Source organism: Xenopus tropicalis, chromosome 6 (genome assembly GCF_000004195.4).
Source record: "Xenopus tropicalis strain Nigerian chromosome 6, UCB_Xtro_10.0, whole genome shotgun sequence".
Lineage (NCBI taxonomy): Eukaryota > Metazoa > Chordata > Amphibia > Anura > Pipidae > Xenopus > Xenopus tropicalis.
This window is the reverse complement of record NC_030682.2, coordinates 89,039,092-89,059,385: the sequence shown is the minus strand read 5'-3', so window position 1 is coordinate 89,059,385 and position 20,294 is coordinate 89,039,092. Positions and strand designations below refer to the sequence as shown.

General features: G+C 38.7%; 1 protein-coding gene across 6 annotated transcripts in view; it reads right to left on the bottom strand.

Annotated features, from left to right (window-relative positions):
* Positions 1–3,426: 3,426 nt before the first annotated feature.
* Positions 3,427–20,294, bottom strand: part of rreb1 (ras responsive element binding protein 1) — a 72,476-nt gene continuing 55,608 nt past the window's right edge. For 5 of the 6 annotated variants that reach the window (XM_004915292.4, XM_002932676.5, XM_004915291.4 and 2 more), the window contains 5 exons: positions 16,592–16,781; positions 13,081–15,787; positions 11,254–11,418; positions 8,492–9,229; positions 3,427–7,211 (listed from right to left, as the gene is read on the bottom strand). In XM_004915292.4, coding sequence (XP_004915349.1) covers positions 6,949–7,211; positions 8,492–9,229; positions 11,254–11,418; positions 13,081–15,787; positions 16,592–16,781 — 4,063 coding nt within the window. In that variant the 3' untranslated portion in view covers positions 3,427–6,948. The remainder of the gene's footprint in view (positions 7,212–8,491; positions 9,230–11,253; positions 11,419–13,080; positions 15,788–16,591; positions 16,782–20,294) is intronic. The other variant, XM_031904172.1, reaches the window with a different exon arrangement.

Sequence of the window (20,294 nt, the reverse complement as noted above, 5' to 3'; positions counted from 1 at the left end):
TATAGTTACTTTTTCTATTGAGGCCCTCTCCAATTAATATTCCTGTCTCTCATTCAAACCATTCCCGGGTTGCTGAGGTAATTTGGACCCTAGCAACCAAATAGCTGCTGAAACTCCAAACTTGAAAGCTGCTGGACAGACACAGAAATACTTAAAAAGCTGCAAATAAGAATAAAATTAAGACCAATTGCAATCTGTCTTGGAATATTACTCTCTACATCATGCTAAAAGTTAAAGGGCAACTATCGTTAATGGGAATCTGCTTAAACTGGCTCAGTTCTGACAGGCAGCTTGTGTTCTGAGCAGACAGTGGGTGGGGTCCAACCATTTTTGACTGACATCTTAAGGTGGCCATACACGGACCGATATTATCGTACGAAACCTCGTTTCGTACGATAATCGGTGCGTGTATGGCATGTCGGCGAGTCGACCGATATCGCAGGAAGCTGCTGAAATCGGACGACTCGCCGATCGGACCAGTTTGAAAATTTTGATCGGGCGCCATAGAAGGCGCCTGACCAAAATTCTCCCTTCAGAGCTGAATCGGCAGAAGGAGGTAGAAATCCTATTGTTTCTACCTCCTTTCCTGCCGATTCAGCCCTGAATGGTGTGTGGCGGATCTTACGATGTTTCGTGCGACTGATGGTCGTACGAAACATCGTCAGATCGCCACGTGTATGGCCACCTTTAAGTTCAACCCCCACCTGCCCATCCTTCCTATCTGATAGAAAAACTGGAAAAGACTTCAACCCAATTCTGCCTTACATTGTCTGACACTAAATTGTCTTCTCACTCACCTGAGTCACTAACAAACACCTAGAAGTTTATTTATTTGTTATTTATGAGAAAAACATGAAAGAAGCCACATATCACTTGCTTTTTGTAGCAGCAACAATCAAGTTATTTAGCACAAAGGCCCAGCAATTTGAAAGACACATGCCAAGTAAGCTGGTAGGCGATGCTGGGAGTTATAGTGAAACAATAACTTTAGGGCATTTTATTCCTGTAAAACTACACTTTGCTTTTGTATAAATAAATGTTGTTGGAACAATAACTTGCGCTACTGTTTGTGCAATAAAATTGTAGTCACTCTGAATATGCATGAAAGCTAATCAATAGAATATATAGCTATTTCTTAAGAATACATGGACTGACTATAGCAGAGTAAATGCTACAGACTGCCCAGGTGGGCCTGATTAGCCAGGCTTTCAGGCTTCTTGATTGGCCAGCTGAGTCTAGTCAGTCTACAGGAGAACTCTGACTGAGAGACATAGAGAGGTGTCTGTGAATCCAACATACAGGAATCTATGCGCCTGTACACACAGTTGCATATGCAGAGGTCTGTAATATTGCAACTGATGTGTCACTGGTATGGAGGAAGCCTCTTTTAGGGCTCTGGCACACGGGGAGATTAGTCGCCCACGACAAAACTCCCTGTTCGTGGGCGACTAATCTCCTCGAGTTGCCGCCAGTTGCCATCCCAACGGCAACAATGTAAGTCGCCGGTGGGATGGCACACGCGGCGGCGCGATTTCGGGAAATTACCGAAGTTGCCTCGCGAGGCTTTTTCGTCGATTTCCCGAAATCGCTCCGCCGCGTGTGCCATCGCTGGTGGGATGGCAACTGGCGGCAACTCAGGGAGATTAGTCGCCCGCGAACAGGGAGTTTTGTCGCAGGCGACTAATCTCCCCGTGTGCCAGAGCCCTTACACACTATTTTGTTAAACCTGTATCTGGCTATTGACGTAAGATTTGTATCTGCATGCGTAAATTGCAGGAGGGTGACTGGCAGCGGATCTAAGCCTGTGGGTGAGCAGCACAAAACCCAAATGCAAAAGAGCCTGAAGTGCTGTGTGTATGTGGATATAAAGGGTATAAATAATACGCTGCTTTACTGTTATATGTACAAATGCAGTTTCACTAGCGCCCGGCCCAGCCCGACTCCATTCCTTTACTTTCCCTTTGCACATGTTTGGTGTTGAGGGGTGTGGCCTAATGACATGCCACAGCAAATCAGCTTTCACTCTGCTCTACTCTACCCTAGATTCTGGGGGGTGGGGAGGCTGCTTTAATAACTAGCCATAACTTTTTAACAGCGCAAAATTTTCAAAAGCTATAAATTGTCAAAATGTTGTCTAAATTTTATATTTTCAATATTATAAAAACAATGTTCATGATAGTTCCCCCTTTAACTCAAAGCTGAACAACCCCCTTTAAAGAGCTCCACACTATACAGAAACTCCTAATACACTTATCACTGAAATTTTTTCCTTAAAAAAATTATGAATAAATACCATTTTTATAAGATGAAATCCAGCTGCAAAACAGTTCTTTTCATTCTGCATCATTTGAAATCCTGGCAGGGGATGAGGGACTAAAACACTAATGTTACAAATTGTAACAACTTCTCCACAGCTTACAGATAGCATTCGGTAACTACATAACCCACAATGCATTCCACTGTGACGTTACTTAGTCACATCACATGTGCAGGGAATTGTGGGATTGGAGAATGCAGGCTAAGGACAGGCAACTACTGTTACATTTTGTTTTTTGAGTCTCTAAGTAGTCAGCCAGATCAGCAGGAGAACAGGGGGCCAGTATAACCCATATTATTACATTAAATATCATAAAAAAGATACATTTTTTAACTGATGTATACTGCAGATATTAAGTAGGGGGTGGAGTTTCCCTTTAATGTAGGCTTATATCATTAGTGGAGATTAAAAACATCAGGCAATAATCTATGTTTCTAAAATGACTCGTAAAGCCTGACGTATCCGTCAGAAACATACATAGATTTTAAAAAACACATACAATGTCATGTCGCTTGTTTAATCTTTAGGGTACCTGTTTCCAGTGTGAAAATCCAGTCTAATCTGTCATTTACATGTTTACAATGGCTTTCTATTGGGAAATGGCTGTTTTGGGCTCACACAAGACTGGTTAATAGATAAGCAATATCTATGGGTGTGGAGCCAGTTGTAAACCATTTTCATATCCATGGTGTCCATTTTAGAAGTGCATGCAGAGAGGCCCAAACATATGAGGGGTTATATTGGGGGATATGTACCCAGCATAGGCAACACTATTTATGAGGAGAACATAGGTGTTCGCACCTCTGGCTGCAGGTCTGGAAAGCAAAGGTGGGGCAGAGTACAAAAACATGGTGGGTTATGCCTATTTTTTGCACATTTCACCCTGCCCCTCTGTCAATAAATAAGCTCTGTAGTAAGGATTATACCATTCACGCCTCATACCTGTAAGAGCATACTTGCAGACCCCCTTTTCAACGGCTGTTGCATGACTATGCAGTAATAACCCAAACTTCATGCCAGTATTTCTCCTTCAAAAAGTTTCTCCCAGTTGTAATTATAAGCAAAGAAAAAGCCATGGAAATATTGAAACAGTAAAATCAGAAGCCTGCTCAATTTTAAATATAACATTTTATTGCTTAGATTGTTTGATACAGAACAGCTTTCATTTTGAATTTGGAAGTACTGTACAAGTGAATAAAAAGGAGAAATACAAGTACCAATACAATGTGATTCTCTGTTCATGTGGCATAGACCAGTCTTGTACTTAACGCATAGCAGCAGTTTACGTTCCCTTTAGAAAAATAGGAGCTTCTACCTATTTCATATTATTTCCTGCTGGAGAAATTGGCTGTAATCACCGAGAGTAATATCCACTGCAGAGATACAGAAAGGAAACAAAATAAAAATCATTGTGGAAGTGGAATTGCGACTGTTGTGTAGGCCTCATCTATCTAAACTTAGACAGACATAGGCGGGCCCTTACTGCGGGTATGTCAGAAGGGCAGACCTCCTGCTGTTGTGCTCTACAGCTCTCAGCACCCCTCAGTATCTGAAAGCTGGTGGATGGGGTACAGTAGCTGTAATTCAGCCAGCGGGAGGGTTGCCAGTGTGACACATCAGCATTCACAGTCAAGTGCTTATTTGTAGTGATTCATTTAGCTCAGTTTTACATGTCTCTTGCAGCTGATTTGAAACACAGAAGTGACAAAATAAAATTATTCATAAGATTCATTTTTGCAAAAGCCCTGAGAGGAAAACAGAAAAAAAAGTAAAATAAAAAAAGGGAAAAAAAATATTGGCTGAACATGCAAGCTAAAACTAAGATTCATCCAGAGTTTAAACACAGAATACATTTCACAGCTTAATATTGGAAAGGGGCAGAGATGGCCAGGAACATTATCACCTCTCTGTCACACTCGCTTGTGTAGAAATGTTCATAAAAAAAAAAAAAAAAAAAGAGAACCTTATATTTCTGGGTCCATCTACATTTAAATAAAGCTTTTCCTGGAGATTGCTAATGTGTGTCCCACGGCTGCGCAGGCTACATAACGTGCTCCGTATAGCACAGGTTGTATAAAAATTTTTTAAAAAAAAGACTTGCTAAAACCCAGGGATGCCTGCAAATGTGATTGATAAGAACACTTGAAGTAGAAAATAAGGAATCATTGGTTCAATCTGCTTTGTGTTTTCACCTGAAATAGCCTTTTGGGGCAATATATTTGCACTTATTGCTCATTGTATTCAGTAATATATTAGTTTTCATCTACATAAAACTCTGTTATTCTAAACCTCAAAGGTTTGCTAGCTGCTACAGTGCCGTCTTCAGCATTTGATTGTCAACAAGTACACAGCATGCGTGCTTTACCTAATTCTCTCTCTCAAATTTTGACCTTTCCATTGCTTGATTGGCCTGTGCCAAGTTGGATAAGGTGTTAAATATATCCCACTGCAGCCATGTTTTTCATGTCAAGATTCACTCTATAAGAAATCTTTAAATACAGCTGTTGCCGAGCAAGATACAGGCTGATGTTACCGGACTAATTCATCCAGCACTGGAGTTAAATACATACTCCCTCTAGTGCATTTATAAATGCAGCATTGTGCAAATGCTGGATGCCGCTCAGTGGTGGTGGCCATGTAGAATGTCTCGGTAGGGCCTTCTGTTTCTCTAGGCTACTTAGACATCATCCTCAGCATGAGGAGAGTGTTGTATTTAAAGACAATAGTCTGTATTCCTAGCAGGGGAAAAAAGTTTATTATACAGGCCTTTGCCTATTACCTCTTGATAATATTATGCAATTAATTAATATTTGCCAATTGCAGCAATGCAGCCCAGTATAACTTTCAACATGGGCAAAGCCAGTGCAATAAATAACAAGGCATGGCCCTTTGATTGCATTGCAAGACTAGAGAGACAAAAAAACCAAAACAGTAAGGCTGAACAGCACAGTGTAATTAAATACTTTGGACAAATGGGATAACTAAAATGCAGTGCTAGGACCCCAGGGTCCAACAAATGTCATTCTTGAGAGCTTGATACAAACTGAGAAGAGCAATTGCATAGCTACAGTAGAGTCCATTTAATCTTAATAACAAATAATTCGCACACACTTGTGTATCTATGTGTGTAGATATATATGCAGGTACTACACATATATATATATATACACATATAAATACCTCAACACACACATATGTACACATCATTTTATAGACTCATCTTAAGCACCAACCCAAATATTCCCCATGAGCAAAGTCTCTCTCTATACATTTAATTTCTAGTTTTACCAGTAGTATGACATTCTTGCCCAAATGCATAAAGGGGCAAGGTAAAGGTAAGGCATGATTACTGATATTGGAAGACAGAACTCTTTGCTTGTTCTCAAATGTCATCAGGCAGCCACCATGACCATAACAAGATTTTCAATGGTAGGACACAGAAGAATCTGATTTGAGCCTATCACACACAGGCATTGGCTTTCACTGTGACTTGGGTTGATAACAATAAGGTAGGAATGATGTAATGCAAAAACTTGCAAATGATAGAATCCGGGGCTTGAAATTTTTTTTTTTATACATATATATTAATACCGAGATTCAAAAAGTTTTGAAGGGCAAATATTGCCCAAACAGTTCTGCAAAATGCAGAGACTAGTAAGCTGTTGAATTCAAGCAAACAGAATCAGTATGTAGGCAAGGGGGAAGAGTTTATGTCCACTCGATAGAATGTTCCTGTTGAATCCACTGTGCTCCGTTGGAGGTAGAACAATGACTGAATAATAACACCATTCAGGAAACGTGTGAGTGGAATCAAGTAGCATAGGTGAAAGCTATTGCAATTTTCCTGGTTTTACGGCACATGCCAATTTTTATGTATTTGTATCCAGCGTGTATGAAACATGACATCTTCTCATAGTTTATTCCTGCATTGCTAAAATGAGCTGGGAATTCAGGAGAAGAGGGGTTGAGAGGAGAAATAGTGGTGGTGAGGGGAAATTCTAAGAGGCTCACTATGAAGCCTCCTTGTGTGTACATTAATACTCGTTCAATTCTTCCAGTTATTTGCCATAGCACTGAATGATTTCCTCATGTGTCCACCACAGGAAGGACAGTGTTCTACAAGGGCAAGCTCTGTCACACAAATACAATTTCATCATAATGCTGTGCTTGAAACAGTCCTCTTTGTATATTTCTTTAAAGTAATATTCTTTCAGTAAAAAAAAAAAATATATATATATATATTTGAAAACTGAAAAATACATTTGATACCAATAGATGTAATAAAGTAGTAAGGCACTCAGAATCAGTATACAGTTATTTGCATGTAGCTGAAAGGTTATGGCACTTGTTATGGCTTGCCATACTCTCTTTGCTGTAAAAAATATTGCTTCAAAAATAATGCAGTATCATTCTAACTAGGTATTAAGGGATGTTTCCCACATCACTGGCTCAAGTAGTTCCCATACTGGGCCGGGCACATTCTGGGGTGGTAAAAATATTAGAAAGAAGTTTTTGCAGGTGGTGTGCTTGACTTTCCATGTCCTTAATACAATCTACAATGAAGATGATTTAGGGATGTTGCCCCCAGAAGTGTTATTTCTTTAGCACAATTCCTCATACATACATATCTCTTAGGAGGATCTTTTTGCTTCTGGCAAGTTTGGGTTAAGACTAGCTGGTGTATCACATTCGTTCTCAGATGTATGATGTGTGCTGCTTTGTATGGAGTCTGCGTCGCTTTCTTCTTCGCACCTTGACTGACTCTCCTCTTTGTCATAGTCTTTCCCTGGGCCCTTGACATCTTTAATTTTCTGGTGTATACGCTGATGGCGAACCAGGCTGTGCTTCAGAGTGAAAGTGCGTTCGCAGGTCTGACATTTATATGGCCTTTCACCTAAACAAAATGGTAAGAGAATTCAATTTTTTTTTTAGGAATAATTTTTTAATTTTCACCAGATGAACTGGTTATTGAAGTTACTAAAGGTTCACTTGTATCGGGGGTGATGGCCCATGGGGAGATTAGCTGCCTGTGGTTAATCTCGGCTAAAATGTGCAACTAATCTCCTTGAAATGCCTTTCCATCGGCAATAAATTGAATCACCAGTGGAAAGGCATATGCATTGCTTTATTTGCTGAAGTTATGCAAAGTTTACTTTGGAAAACAAAGCGATGTGTATGCCTTTTCATCTGAAATTCACTTTATTGCCAGTGGGAAGCCGAGATTAACCATGGGCAACTAATTTCCCTGTGGGCCATCACTTTAAGTCCTCAAGCTGTTATAGTACGACAATTTCCATCAGTTAACAACCAAATACTCAAATACAGACTGACAGTTATGCTCTAATTTAACTAGAATGCTGTAAAGTCTGTACTATGATCGGACAATCATACAGAACTTAGAAAACATTAGTAGCAGAGTAGGTAAAAAGTTCAAGGGTTATATATTACCTGGTACTCAAACAGATCTTATTGTTGTGCTATATGACTGAAGTGCTAGCTAACTTTATGACAGAGCACGAAGGATCAGAGCTCACAAATACTTGCTCTCTTAGGACATGTTCTGTTTGCACTATTATATAAATTATAGATCTGACAAAAGACAGAACCACAACAGTTTACAAGAGTCAACAATATACACCTGAGTTCAACATTAGCTAAAGAAATACAGTCTGCATGTAAACCTGTATTGCATATTAGTTCAATTAAAACTATTCCAAGTTTTGTTCTATTTTTAATATTAGAGTGCATAGAGATCATGGTTTGATATGACATTTAATATGGTCATGCTTAAAAAGGGCAGGGATGTGTTATTGGGGTGGCTCTGAGGGCAGGTAGCACTTTTTGTAAAACAGTATCATCTTCTATGTATTCATTTTGACATACATTTTTTGTAAATATAGATATAGAGATAGGGTTTTTGTCATACACATCTATGTACTGTACACTCTATAGCAGTAGTTTTCAAACTGAGGGGTTCTGCACCTAGGGGGGCAATAAAACTGACCTGGAGGTGGGGGAAGCCTGAAAGGAATAGTGCTAATGTTATCATGAAAAACAGCAGGTTACGCAACAACCAAAGTATCTTTGTAAGCACCATATGAACCATATGAAATGTTAAGGTAAAGGCTTTTAACCTAAGCTTAGTAAGAGACAATACTGATTTAGTATGCTTACCTGTATGGGATCTCATGTGTCTTGTTAGATCCTGCAAGGACCAGAAGCGTTTGCTGCAAACAGTGCATATTTTTTTCCGTTTATCAGCTTTTGAAGATGCCTTTGTTTCATTAGCTTTGGATTCCTTTTCATCATCACTTTTTTCTGAAAGTTTACTTTCTATGCATTCTTCAGCTGAGACAGCATCTCCTTCCCCCTTACTTTTTGAGTCCAATTCAATCTCCATGGGAGATTGTGATACCTTTAGATCAATTGGGTGCGCTTCTTCCATATCCCCAACTTCTGCAATGGTGATACTATTAGAAGAATTACAGGCAGACGCATCATTGTCATCTCCATTGCTGTCCCCTGCTCCCTTGTTTTCACATGAATGGGCCTTTTTGTGTCTGCCCAAAGTAGCAGCAAACTTAAAGTTTTTACCACAAACATCACAGAAGTTGCCATTGCTGCTGGCAGTCTGCTCACTTGCAGATAGTTTAAAGTCCATTAGTTTACTTGCTAAATTAAGATCAAGACTTTTGTTGCTTACAACATCATCTTCTAATTGTGCCTTGTATTCATCTGGTTCCACTTTGGTTTCTTTCTTGTTATCTGGCAGCTCATCTTCCATTTGTGAGTTCTGTAATGCAAGATTGCCTTCTTGAGTTTGATTCATTTCGTTTTTTTTATCCTTGTCCACTGACGTCAGGTCCAGTGCATCAAGCTCAGGAGAGGACAGCTCTGCATCCGATTGGCTATCTGCAATTAAATTATAGATTTTGGTTTGAATCAAAAGTCTATTAGGTATTTTTTGTATCATATTAGCATGAAATCCATAGGCCATATCAACATGAATTCACTGAATAGGAATTGTGCATACTTTTTGCCTATAGTATTATTCACAAAAATCCATGTACTTTATTTCTTGAGCTAAACAGGACAAATTTGGAAACTAAAGCTACTCCATGTTTGGTCCCTGCAAGATAGATAACGAGATTACCAGTGCACAGATAATCACCTGCAGACTCCTGCTTATTTGTCAAAACAATCAAAGGGGGAAGGGAGTGTATACTTGTAATCTAATGAAACTATTATAATTTCTGTTTTCCAATTTTATCTTAAGGGCAGTGGCACATGGGGAGATTAGTCACCCCGCGACAAATCTTCGTAACCATGGGTGGGATGGCATACGCAACTTCGGGAAATCGTAGCAACGTGTATGCCACCCACTGGCGATTTACATTATTGCCAGTGGGATGCCGTTGCAGGGAGATTAGTCGCCCGCATTAATGAAGATTTGTTGCGGGGTGACTTATCTCCTCGTGTGCCACTGCCCTTAGGGTGAAGACACATGGAGCTAATAGCAGCAGTTACTTGTTGTGGAAACTAAAAAAAACAATGCTGATCATTTACTGATAATTGTCTCCACGTGTGTTTTAGCAGAGGCAATTCTCAGTATTGTCTATGGCAGGGTATTTACGGAATTTAGTAGCCTTGAAAAAGTAGCTGCTACTAGTAGCCCAGTGTGTCTTCACCCTATGAAATAACAAAAAACTATTTTTACTCTTGAGTTCCTCTGATTCTCTGAATAACATTATCACTCACTTGAGGAAAAAGTAAAAGACAAATGACTGACACCTAAATTTACACACCTATTTTTACTTGATTGTTGTGATGCTCTTTGTTTTGTTGGTTATTATCTAATTGTGGTGATCTAAATGCTACATGTGCCATAGAACCAAAGAACCTGATTATAAATGATAATAGATAACTTTTTTTTTTTATAATGTAATCTAGTTAGGGTAGTAGACTATACAAAATGTAATGGTTATAAACTTCATTTGATCCCTCCCCCCACCCTATTCTATAGTCAATAAAATAGACTGTCTTGGTCTACACAGCTGAATGCTGAATTCCCAGCATTGTTAGGAACTTAAGTTCAAAAGAGAAGTTTGGTTTTCCTGGTATAAAACAATGAACCCATGGCTCAAAAAATAAATGAGTGATCATATTGGGAATCCAGATTTAATTTACAGTATTTGGCCTAAAACAAGGATAGACAACCTTTGCCACTCTAGCTATAGAAGAACCATAACTTCTGGTATAATTTCAAACCAGCATGGCAGCACAGAATCACAGGTTTAGGATTAGTTGCACAATAGTTGCCTTACCCTGTTAAGTTTTGAGGAAACATTTTCTCCCTTTGGGTGTAAGGCAACATGTTGAGCCTTTTTACAACAAATACCTACAGACACAAGGGGACCCCCCCCCCCCTACTTTAGGTTACTTAAAACATATACTGGACTATATAAAAAATACTAGAAAACGAGAGAGTATTAAATAGTGCTGACAATTCTGAACCCACAACTGAAAACTTCTAGAAAGAGGATCTATTTTTGTTGCACAGACCATGACAGGAAGAACATATGCCTGCCACATGCTAAAAAGACAAAGACAGAACACTGAGTGTATCAAGTCATAACGCAAAAGTCACCCTCTACCCCACCCAGAAAAATATATTGAAAGAAAACTTCATGCAAAGCGTATTGGAGTTGGGAGAGGTGGGATTCCGAAATGTAGTTCATCCTTATTAAATATAGAAATGCTAACTTTCTAGCCTGGCATTTAAGGCAGGGATGTCCAAATGCAGCCCTCCAGCTATCGACAATTTAACTCTTTGCAACCTTTGAATATTAGGAGGTACAGTGAGTTCAGTGGATGGGAACCACAGACTGGACATCAATAAAGAGATACAAAAAGTCTAAGCAAGCTAAAACTGCTACCTGTGCTATCATGAGATCCAACATCACTTTCTTTAGACGGGGAAATTAGACCGTTTCTTCGCAAGGACAGGTTGGCAACTCCATGCTTACGTAAAAGATGGCGTTCACAGTTAGATTTGGTAGAAAAGAAGGCATCGCATTTTGCACATGGGAAGGGCTTCTGACCTGAAGCAGAACAAAAAAAATTTTTTTTTGCTTTTTATTTGCGTCATTAAACATTCACCTATCTCAAAAAAGAACTGTGGGTAATACATACTCACACCGGTGAGTGCTCATGTGTATATTTTTCTTGCTGGTAATACATATGTGCAATATATCTTGCAATGCTTTAGGAGTATTTAGTCTTTATGGTAAAATAAGCAATCAGCAATGAGGGAGCAGAAGGAGGGGGAGGGAAGAGGAGGGCAATCAATATACTTTGGAAACAAGAGACCTTGTCTAGGCTGCCTACAATAGAAGCATTATAAGCAACAACTCTTCTTTAATCTGCCTCAAGTTGTGCATTTTGCTGGTAATTAACAGCTAAATCTGCATTAGCAGATCTCATGCCCAAACCCTAACTCTCAAGCTGCCATGTGACCTCTCTTTGCCTAATTATGTGGCTCTACTTGCATTCTCTGTTTCAGGTGAAGTGAAAAAGGAAATTGCACCCTACAAAACATCAATAAAAATATAGACTTTATAAAATGTACTTCGGAAACCAGGTAACTTAAAGAAATACTGTCAAAAAAACATGTTTTTTCAAAACATATCAGCTAATAGAGCTTCTCCAGCAGAATCCTGCTTTTCAAAGATCAGCAGAACAATGAGAAGGCAGAAAAGATAGGAGCTCCCAGTAGATATGAGAATAGCACTCAATAGTAACAAATCCAAGCCCAACTTGGCACTCCTTCAGTTACATGGGAGTAGGAGAAACAATTGGTTATCTGCAGTGTTCCCCAACCAGTGGCTTGTAAGCAACTCATTGGATATTGCTCCCAGTGGCCTCAAAGCATGTGCTCATTTTTGAATTTCTGGTTAGGAGGTAAGTTTTAGTTGCATAAAAACCAAGTATAATGTCAAACAGAGCCTTCTGTAGGCAGGTCTATATAGAGACTATTAAGTAGCCAATTATAGCTCTTATTGCTACTTCCAGGATCCTTTTTCATGCTTGTGTTGTTCCCCAACACTTTTTACATTTGAATGTGGTTCATGGGTATAAAAGGTTGGGGATCCCTGAGTTATCTGTAAGCAGTTTTAATGTGTAGTGCTGGCTTCTTCTGAAAGCTCAAACTCAGGCACTGAGATAGCTGCATACACACCAATATTACCGCTTGCCCCAAGTAGGTGTTAATATTCGCACAGACTTATGTGATACTTAGCGTGTTTAATGCTTCATATGTATTTGTGAATCATGCGTTAGTATTATTTGTATGCGAGAATTAACACAATGCAAGGTAAATAACGCATTGCTTTTTTTGCGCATGCGATATGCGTCTTAACGTATGCGAAATGACTCTGATGAATCGGGACTTAATTATCGCATGCTTTTTAACGCAAAAAAGCATGCGATAAGCGTTATCGACCTTTAGTGAATAGGCCCCATTATTAGCAACTTTTACATTTATATCCTTTTTTTAAAGTTTTGATTTGTCTATGTCTTCTGCCTATTTCCAGGTTTGGAATGGAATATATAAATATTTTTTTAAATGTATTTATTTAAATAAAAGTATTTTACAAATATATACTGTACTTTTCTACAAACCATATTTATTTTGTCCCCTGAAAAACATAAAATGGGGGTTTTACTGTATTATTGTGCCTATCAGTCTGGGCTCCAGTTCTTACCTGTGTGAGTGAGCATATGCCTTTGCAGAGAGCTGGCCCAGGGAAAAACTCGAGGACAATAGGGACAGGTGATTTTCTGTAGGGAATTGGAATAGGAATTTCTTTTTCCTCTTTTATCTTCACCGCTGTCTCTGTCTTCCTCACTGGTTCCATTTCGGTCTATGCTATTTTTGAGGTCCTCAGTAGACTGAAGGTAAGGGCTAAACTTATTAGTGTCTGTAGTGGCTAGCATTTTTTCAATACTTGCAAATTCCCCACTAGATTCAAGATCTAGACCAGGAGCTGTTTTCGGCTTGTTTTTTGTTCCTTTTTTTCTACCTCGTTTTTTTGCTCCTATGACCAGAGCATCATTGCTGTTTGAAGTACTTGGGGTTGCAGCAGGTTGGGAAGCATTACAAGAAGCAGCAAGTTCTTTGTTTGGGATTGTCATTACGGACTTGGAAGACCCAGATTTGTCAGTGGCTGATAAACTATTGGCATTCACCTGAGAAGCTGGATTTGTAATTTCAGTCTTCAACAAAGCAGATGCAGATGATACTGATGAAATTATTTGTGCAATGGATGCCAGGGGAGGAAGTTCTTTAGAGACTGGAGGCTTTGGCAAGAGAGGTGGTGGTTTAGGCCTCAAGGGGCGCAAAACCGTTGCACTACCAAGAACAGCAGGCGAAATGATAGGGACTGTCAATTGCAAAGGGGTTTTTACTGATTTGGAATGTATGACAGCTGTAGCTTTGTCTGGGTTTTCATTGGCACTTAAGGGAACAGGGCATGGTTGGCAGTTGTATAATGGTCCAACAGACCCAGGCGGAGTCACTGTTGTTTTTGGTTGAATCTGAGAATCCTCTTTGTCCTGTTTAGCTTGTTTAGGGATGGAAAGATCAATGGGCTCCATAATGTCCTCATATGAGGCTGCAGGGGGACTGTAGATTTGTTCCTGCTTGATTGGGGGAACACTAGAAATCTTATTCTTTTGTGAAAAATCTAAGGGCTCATCAAGATCTATAGGATAGCTGGTATTAGGTTCAAGTTTTAATGGAAAATTTGTCATCCCTCCATGAAGAAAGCCGTTATGGGACACCAAGTATGCTGTAGGCTTCCGATCTAGGTAAGTGCTATCTCCCATAACTGGGGTGCCTGATCGAATATGCTTAGGACTACACGTCACAGTTAAAATATGACTCTCAATTTCTTTCTCTTGCACATTCTGGTGTTGTTTAAGTATGTGGTGTATGCAGTTTCTTTTAGCAGAAAAGGCAGTTCCACACTCCTTGCACTCAAATGGCTTCTTTTTTTGAAAATTTTTGTGGGTCCTCATGTGTATATGAAGGGCACGATAGTTTTTCAAGTCCTCACCACAGCATTTGCAAACAGTATCTGGCGAACAGAGTGCATCCACCATTTCAGCTGTGTTTGTAGATATATAATCAATATTTTTTTCAATGTCTTTTCTGGTGACTTTAAGGTGTTTCTTACGAAGGTGCCTCTCACAGTTGGCTTTGACAGTAAAAGGATACTGGCAAATCTTACATACATATGGCCTTTCTCCACTATGTGTACGCAAGTGACGAATTAATGCTGCTTTGTCAGCTGCAATATAGTCACAGATATTACACTGGTATGGCGAGATCCCCAAGTGAGTGCGAATATGAGCCCTTAAAAGACCTGAGAATGTAAATACCTGATCACAAAACCGACAAGGATAGAAAACCTTTTTTGCTTGAGTTGTTTTTTTGTTGTTCGAAATAATTGCTTTCAGATCACCTTCAGTTACTTCTTGCTTTATTTTGGAGTCCAAATCCAAGGGCATGAATGCTTCTATAATACTGTCCTGTTCAAGTTGAGTTTTTATTTCATGCTGACTCAAAGCATCAGTGTTTGGTAATTGTAAATTCTGAGTTGAATAGCTGTTATTGGCTTCAGATCTTGACTGCAAAAATATGGCGCTTGTAGGAGACTCCACTGTGTTCTTATTTCTCAGTTGTGGTGGAGGTAGGCTTGGGCTGATAGAGCCTGGAGATGCCTGCTGAGTGCTGATGAGTGGGGGTGGCGTAGAGGCAGCAACAACTGTACGAGGTGCCACCAGTGGCTTTGGCTTCAGTAGAGGCATGTGCTTGAAGGCTTGAGGCTGAGTGCTGCCAGGGGAAGTTTTAGCCAGAGGTGGGAAACTAATTTGCGGGGGAGCTGAGGCTGCCATCTTTAATATCTGCTGAATATCAGCAAGCTCCCCAGAGATGGGTTTTACAACAATACTGTTGTCAGGCTGTATGGTAAAGCCCTTTTGAAAAGGCTGAAGGGAAAGCAGCTTCACATTCTCTTTCATTGGTGGAAGAATGGAGAATGAGCCACACACAGAGGGCGCTTCTAAAGTTGACATGCTAAGTAAGCTTACACTACCAATATCCTGAGAAAGGTTACTCTTCAAAGCTTCTCGTCGCATTGCCTCAAAACAGTCTGGCATGCTGTCTTCCTGGCTAGCAGGTTTGACATCTTTGGTGTGCTGAAGGCCCAGGGCTGCCATATATGCTTTCTGTTCTTGAGCTACTGCAGTTGTATATTCATTCTTATGCTTACTGTCACGTTGCCCTTTTTCGTGAGTTTCCATGTGCAGTTTCAAAGCAGAGATCATTGGAAATGCTTTATTGCAAGTTTCACAGATGAAGCGATGTAAATCACTGATGCATCTTCTTAAATTTGTCTCGCACCAGACCTATGCCAAATAAGAGAGACCGAGACAAGACATAAAGATGATAATAAATATTTGGAATATTGATATGCAAATTCAAACAGATTGTTAACAAATTCAATGAACTGGCAAGTGAACAAAAGTCAAGCAAATATTTTTATGTACAACTACTAAATAATTGTCAATATTGTTAATAGCAATTCTTTTTGAGAATGACAGGGTTAAACATCTATCTAGGACTAAGGGCAGGCTAGGGTTTTTTTTCTCCAGATGCCATTTAAAGCCCTTTGCACTGAGGATTATGGTAGTAAGCCCTTTACTGCTATAGAAACCCAGAGCATTGCATGTAGTACTCTATCCTACTGCACAAAACACAGGGCATAAAGCTGACCATCTTCCTTTGTATTCTCTCATTTTTAAATAGCAGCTTAACACAAGCACTGCACTTATGGGGGTGGCTTGTCCTGTTTTTAACAGATGAGATTAACTCTCTTGATTTTCTACCAATTAAAAATAATTAGTTTGAAATGACCTTCATGTAGATCTACATTTTCCTATATATTAACATGCTTGAATGTAAATCTGATATTATACTGATGTTATGCTTTAGGACATTCATTTTTATATATACCGGATCGTAATACAATGAAGAAACGGATATATTTACAGTATCAAATTATTTGTCTTCTAGATGTTGATAACTACAACTCTCAGCATCCTCTTCATCACAATAAAAGAACCACTAAGTTCAGTAAACTACACACTTTTAACACTATTAACACCTTTATTGGACAAATGTTAGTTAGATCATTGTTAAAGGGTCCTTACCTGAGAAATGATAGGAAACTTCCTGCAGGAAAAGTCAGTGAAACTTAAATCATTAAATCCAGCAGGGATGTTAGGGTTACTCTGAATAAAAGGTTTTCCAGAAGCATCTTTTGGGAGCATCTTGTGGATTACAGCATTGTGGCGCAGCATACCCCGATGGGTACGGAATGAAATGCAACAAATGTCACACCTACAAAAAATAAATAATAAGATTATAGCACAAGGAACATGTTAAGTACGGATAACTTTGCTGGCATTCGAGCTGCATGAAAAGTGCAATGAAGAATTTGCAGAGCAAAACACTAATTTTTAGTATACACGTTCATGTTAGAAGGGACCAGCCCAACAGCTGAAGCACACACACAAATGCAATAATTACATCATTACATTTCCCACTCACTGTCCTGCACACGAAATATAATACATTGGCCAAGGCCAACAAAAAAATCCTAAAGGGAACATTGGCTGGATCTGAAAATGCATGTTAAGTTTATTGCGTCGGGGACTGTTCTGCTTTAACTCATCTCATCATCAATCCCTACCAAGAAGGTCAACATTATAATTGCTACTGTCCCTTCTCCTATAGGGTGAGACTTACGCCAATGTGACACATAAAAAACCCCCCAAAAATTCCCTGCTGTACTTAGAAGATTGAAGTAAGAAACATGACATGACCAAGCATCACTCTGGGCTACCCTTAAAGGGGTTGGGGAGCAACATGTTGCTCTCGAGCCACTGGTTGGGGAACACTGCTCTAAACTATATTATTTCTAAGCTGCATTTCAACAAGAGTAAAAGTAAATGAAATGTTAGGTGGCAAGCATTATTTACTACCATAAGCTTATCACTCCATAGGGCAGAATGGTGCTTGACTAGCCCAATCTGACAGGCATACCCCAAGCATAAGGTTTTATAAAAGTGTCCATTTATTAGCCTTTTTTTTTTACAGTCTGGAAAGGGCAAAATATGACACCAATTGGAACCCCTAAGTATTCCCCAGTTTGATATTTAATAAATTATTTAAAGCCAACTTGATTTTAAGGAACAAAAAACAGGCAGGCATGACTGAACTACGTAGTAAAAAAAAACCAAAAAAAAAAACCCAGAAATTGCATCTAACATATGGATGGCCTTATGCATTTCATAAATAAAGATGGTCACTTTATCATATGATATATTAATTCCTGAATAAAACTTTGCTCTCCGAGGCCTTCTTTATTCACATACAGCAAACATGGCAGCTACAGTGGCTATGGAGAGGTAAATCCAGGGTTTGCATATCTTATACAGAAAGCCAGAAAATTGTTCAGAAAAAGAACAATAATAGAAGTTGAAAGACAAGAATTTATATTCAGTAGCCATTTGTTTTTATGCAAACTACATGCAAATTTTGGTTTAATGTTTGTGAATTATATCTATAGAGAAAAATATTATTTAAGGAAAACAGCACAAAAAATAAACTTCAAACAGAAGTTTTTAGTCAGAAGCAATATGGGACAATATGTGCAGGAGCCAGTGCAGAAATGCACACAACAGTGATTTACTTTGCCTGCATCAGTTTCACATGATTAAGAGACAGCAAGAAGCAGCAGTAAACACAAAAGACATGTATTCATGTAAAAGCCTCTTCTATCATCTTGCAGTATAAAAATACATATGTGCACACATAACCCATCTTCCTTTACTCTGAAACCATATCATTAGGGACTCCTATTTTAAGGCTGCTAGTTATAGAATGGGCATGCTGCCACTTACATTCCAGACACAGTAATACTGTTTTGGTATGACCCATAAACTGGGAACTTACAAGGCCCTAACATAAGTCCTAGATCCCCGACTCATTGAGACAGTTCTGAACCTGGAAGAAATGTAGTCTCCTTATTATTTAATTTCTTAAAAAGAAGCAATTTCCTTATACTAAGAAATGATAATAAAACAACACTTTCCACACTACTTTTAAAACAAATACAAATTGGTATCTTAAGAACAATGCACAAACACATAGTTCAAGCACACACAGCTTTATTGCAGAGTAACTGAAAGTGGAAAGTAAAAAAAGATCATTAATAAAATCAAATTAGGGGTGATAGCCTACATGCTAAATGTCCATTAAAACTGTACTCAAGAAGCAAGAAAAAGTCAAATCATGGTTCTTCAATTGCACAACTAGTCTCAGTATATATATATATATATATATATATATATATATATATGTTATGTAGCAGCACGTATCTTACTGTAACCAGTGCAAAAGGAAGGAAAAGAATGCAATTTTTTGGCATTTATACTAATTATAGCACCATGATATAACAGCTCTCTAAAACATATTTATAAAAGAGCAAATCAACCCCCCCAACCCGCATGGAAATTGATTTCATTTATCAGACTCTTTTTTCCCCACTGGAATGCTACACAAATAGAGAAAGTTTGTGAATCCATAGTACGCATAACTGAAATAACAGCATCACTAGACTAAGCAGACAATTCTACGTACATAGTGCAAGGCCTTGGAATATTTTTTATAGCACATTTTAAGCACAGTGAAGGCTTTTTTTGGCTTTTAAAGGAATACAGTCATAGGAAAACATCATTTAATAGAGCTTCTCCAACAGAATCCTGCATTAAATTCTGTTTTTTAAAAGCGCAAACAGATTTTTTGTAATGTTTAATTTTAAAGTCACATGGGGCTAGCCATATTCTTAATTTCCCAGTGTGCCAAGTGTGCCATGTGACTTGTGCTTCGATAAACTTCAGTCACACTTTACTGTGGCACTGCAAGTTAGGACTGATATCACTCCCCATTTTCCCCCTAGCAGCCTATTAGCAGAACAGTAAGAAGGTAGAAGATAGCAGCTCCCATTAGATATCAAAATAGCACTCAATAGTAAGAAATCCAAGTCCAACTTGGGACTTCTCCAGTTACATGGGAGTAGGAGAAACAATAAGTTATCTGAAAGCAGTTCTAATGTGTAGTGCTGGGTCCTTCTGAAAGCTCAGAATCATGCACAATGCACTGAGATGGCATCTACATGCCAAGATTTCAACTAAAAAAAATATACATCTGTTGGTTCGAGATTAAAATTTGAAATGGTAGAGTGAATTATTTGCTATGTAAACAGTGCAAGTTAGAAATAAATACCATAAAAATCATGACAGAATCCCTTTAACCCAGTTAACCCTTCTGCTTAGTCTGACTGCATTAAGGGGCAGTAACATCAGGATTAAAGTATCCAAAAGCAGTTACAAATAATTTCCACTTAGTATGCACATTTGAAAATTTGGCAGAGGGCAGTTCATGAATATATATTAGCTAATGCTCCAGTGAGCACAAGAGACTGTGTGAGGCTTTGTTTATACTATATATACACAAGATAGCATTCTTGTATGCATGATACAAAGCTTAAAGTAATACTAACATTTGAAACCCACTTTTAAAAATATTAATGTACATTAACAGTCACCTATTGGTCATGTTGATGGTTTTTCAATGATAGGTTTACTTTTGTAAGTAATTATTACTCAAAGTTCTTTAATATGACAGGTCCTTTTAACCAGTCAGTTAAGAGTTTCTAATGCTAATGGACTACTTAAACACAAATATGGCAGCCCCCTCATAGAGGAACATGGGGGATCAAATAGTTAATATAAAAGCAAATACTGTTATGCAAAATTAAATATATTATAAAATATAAAGACTTATAAT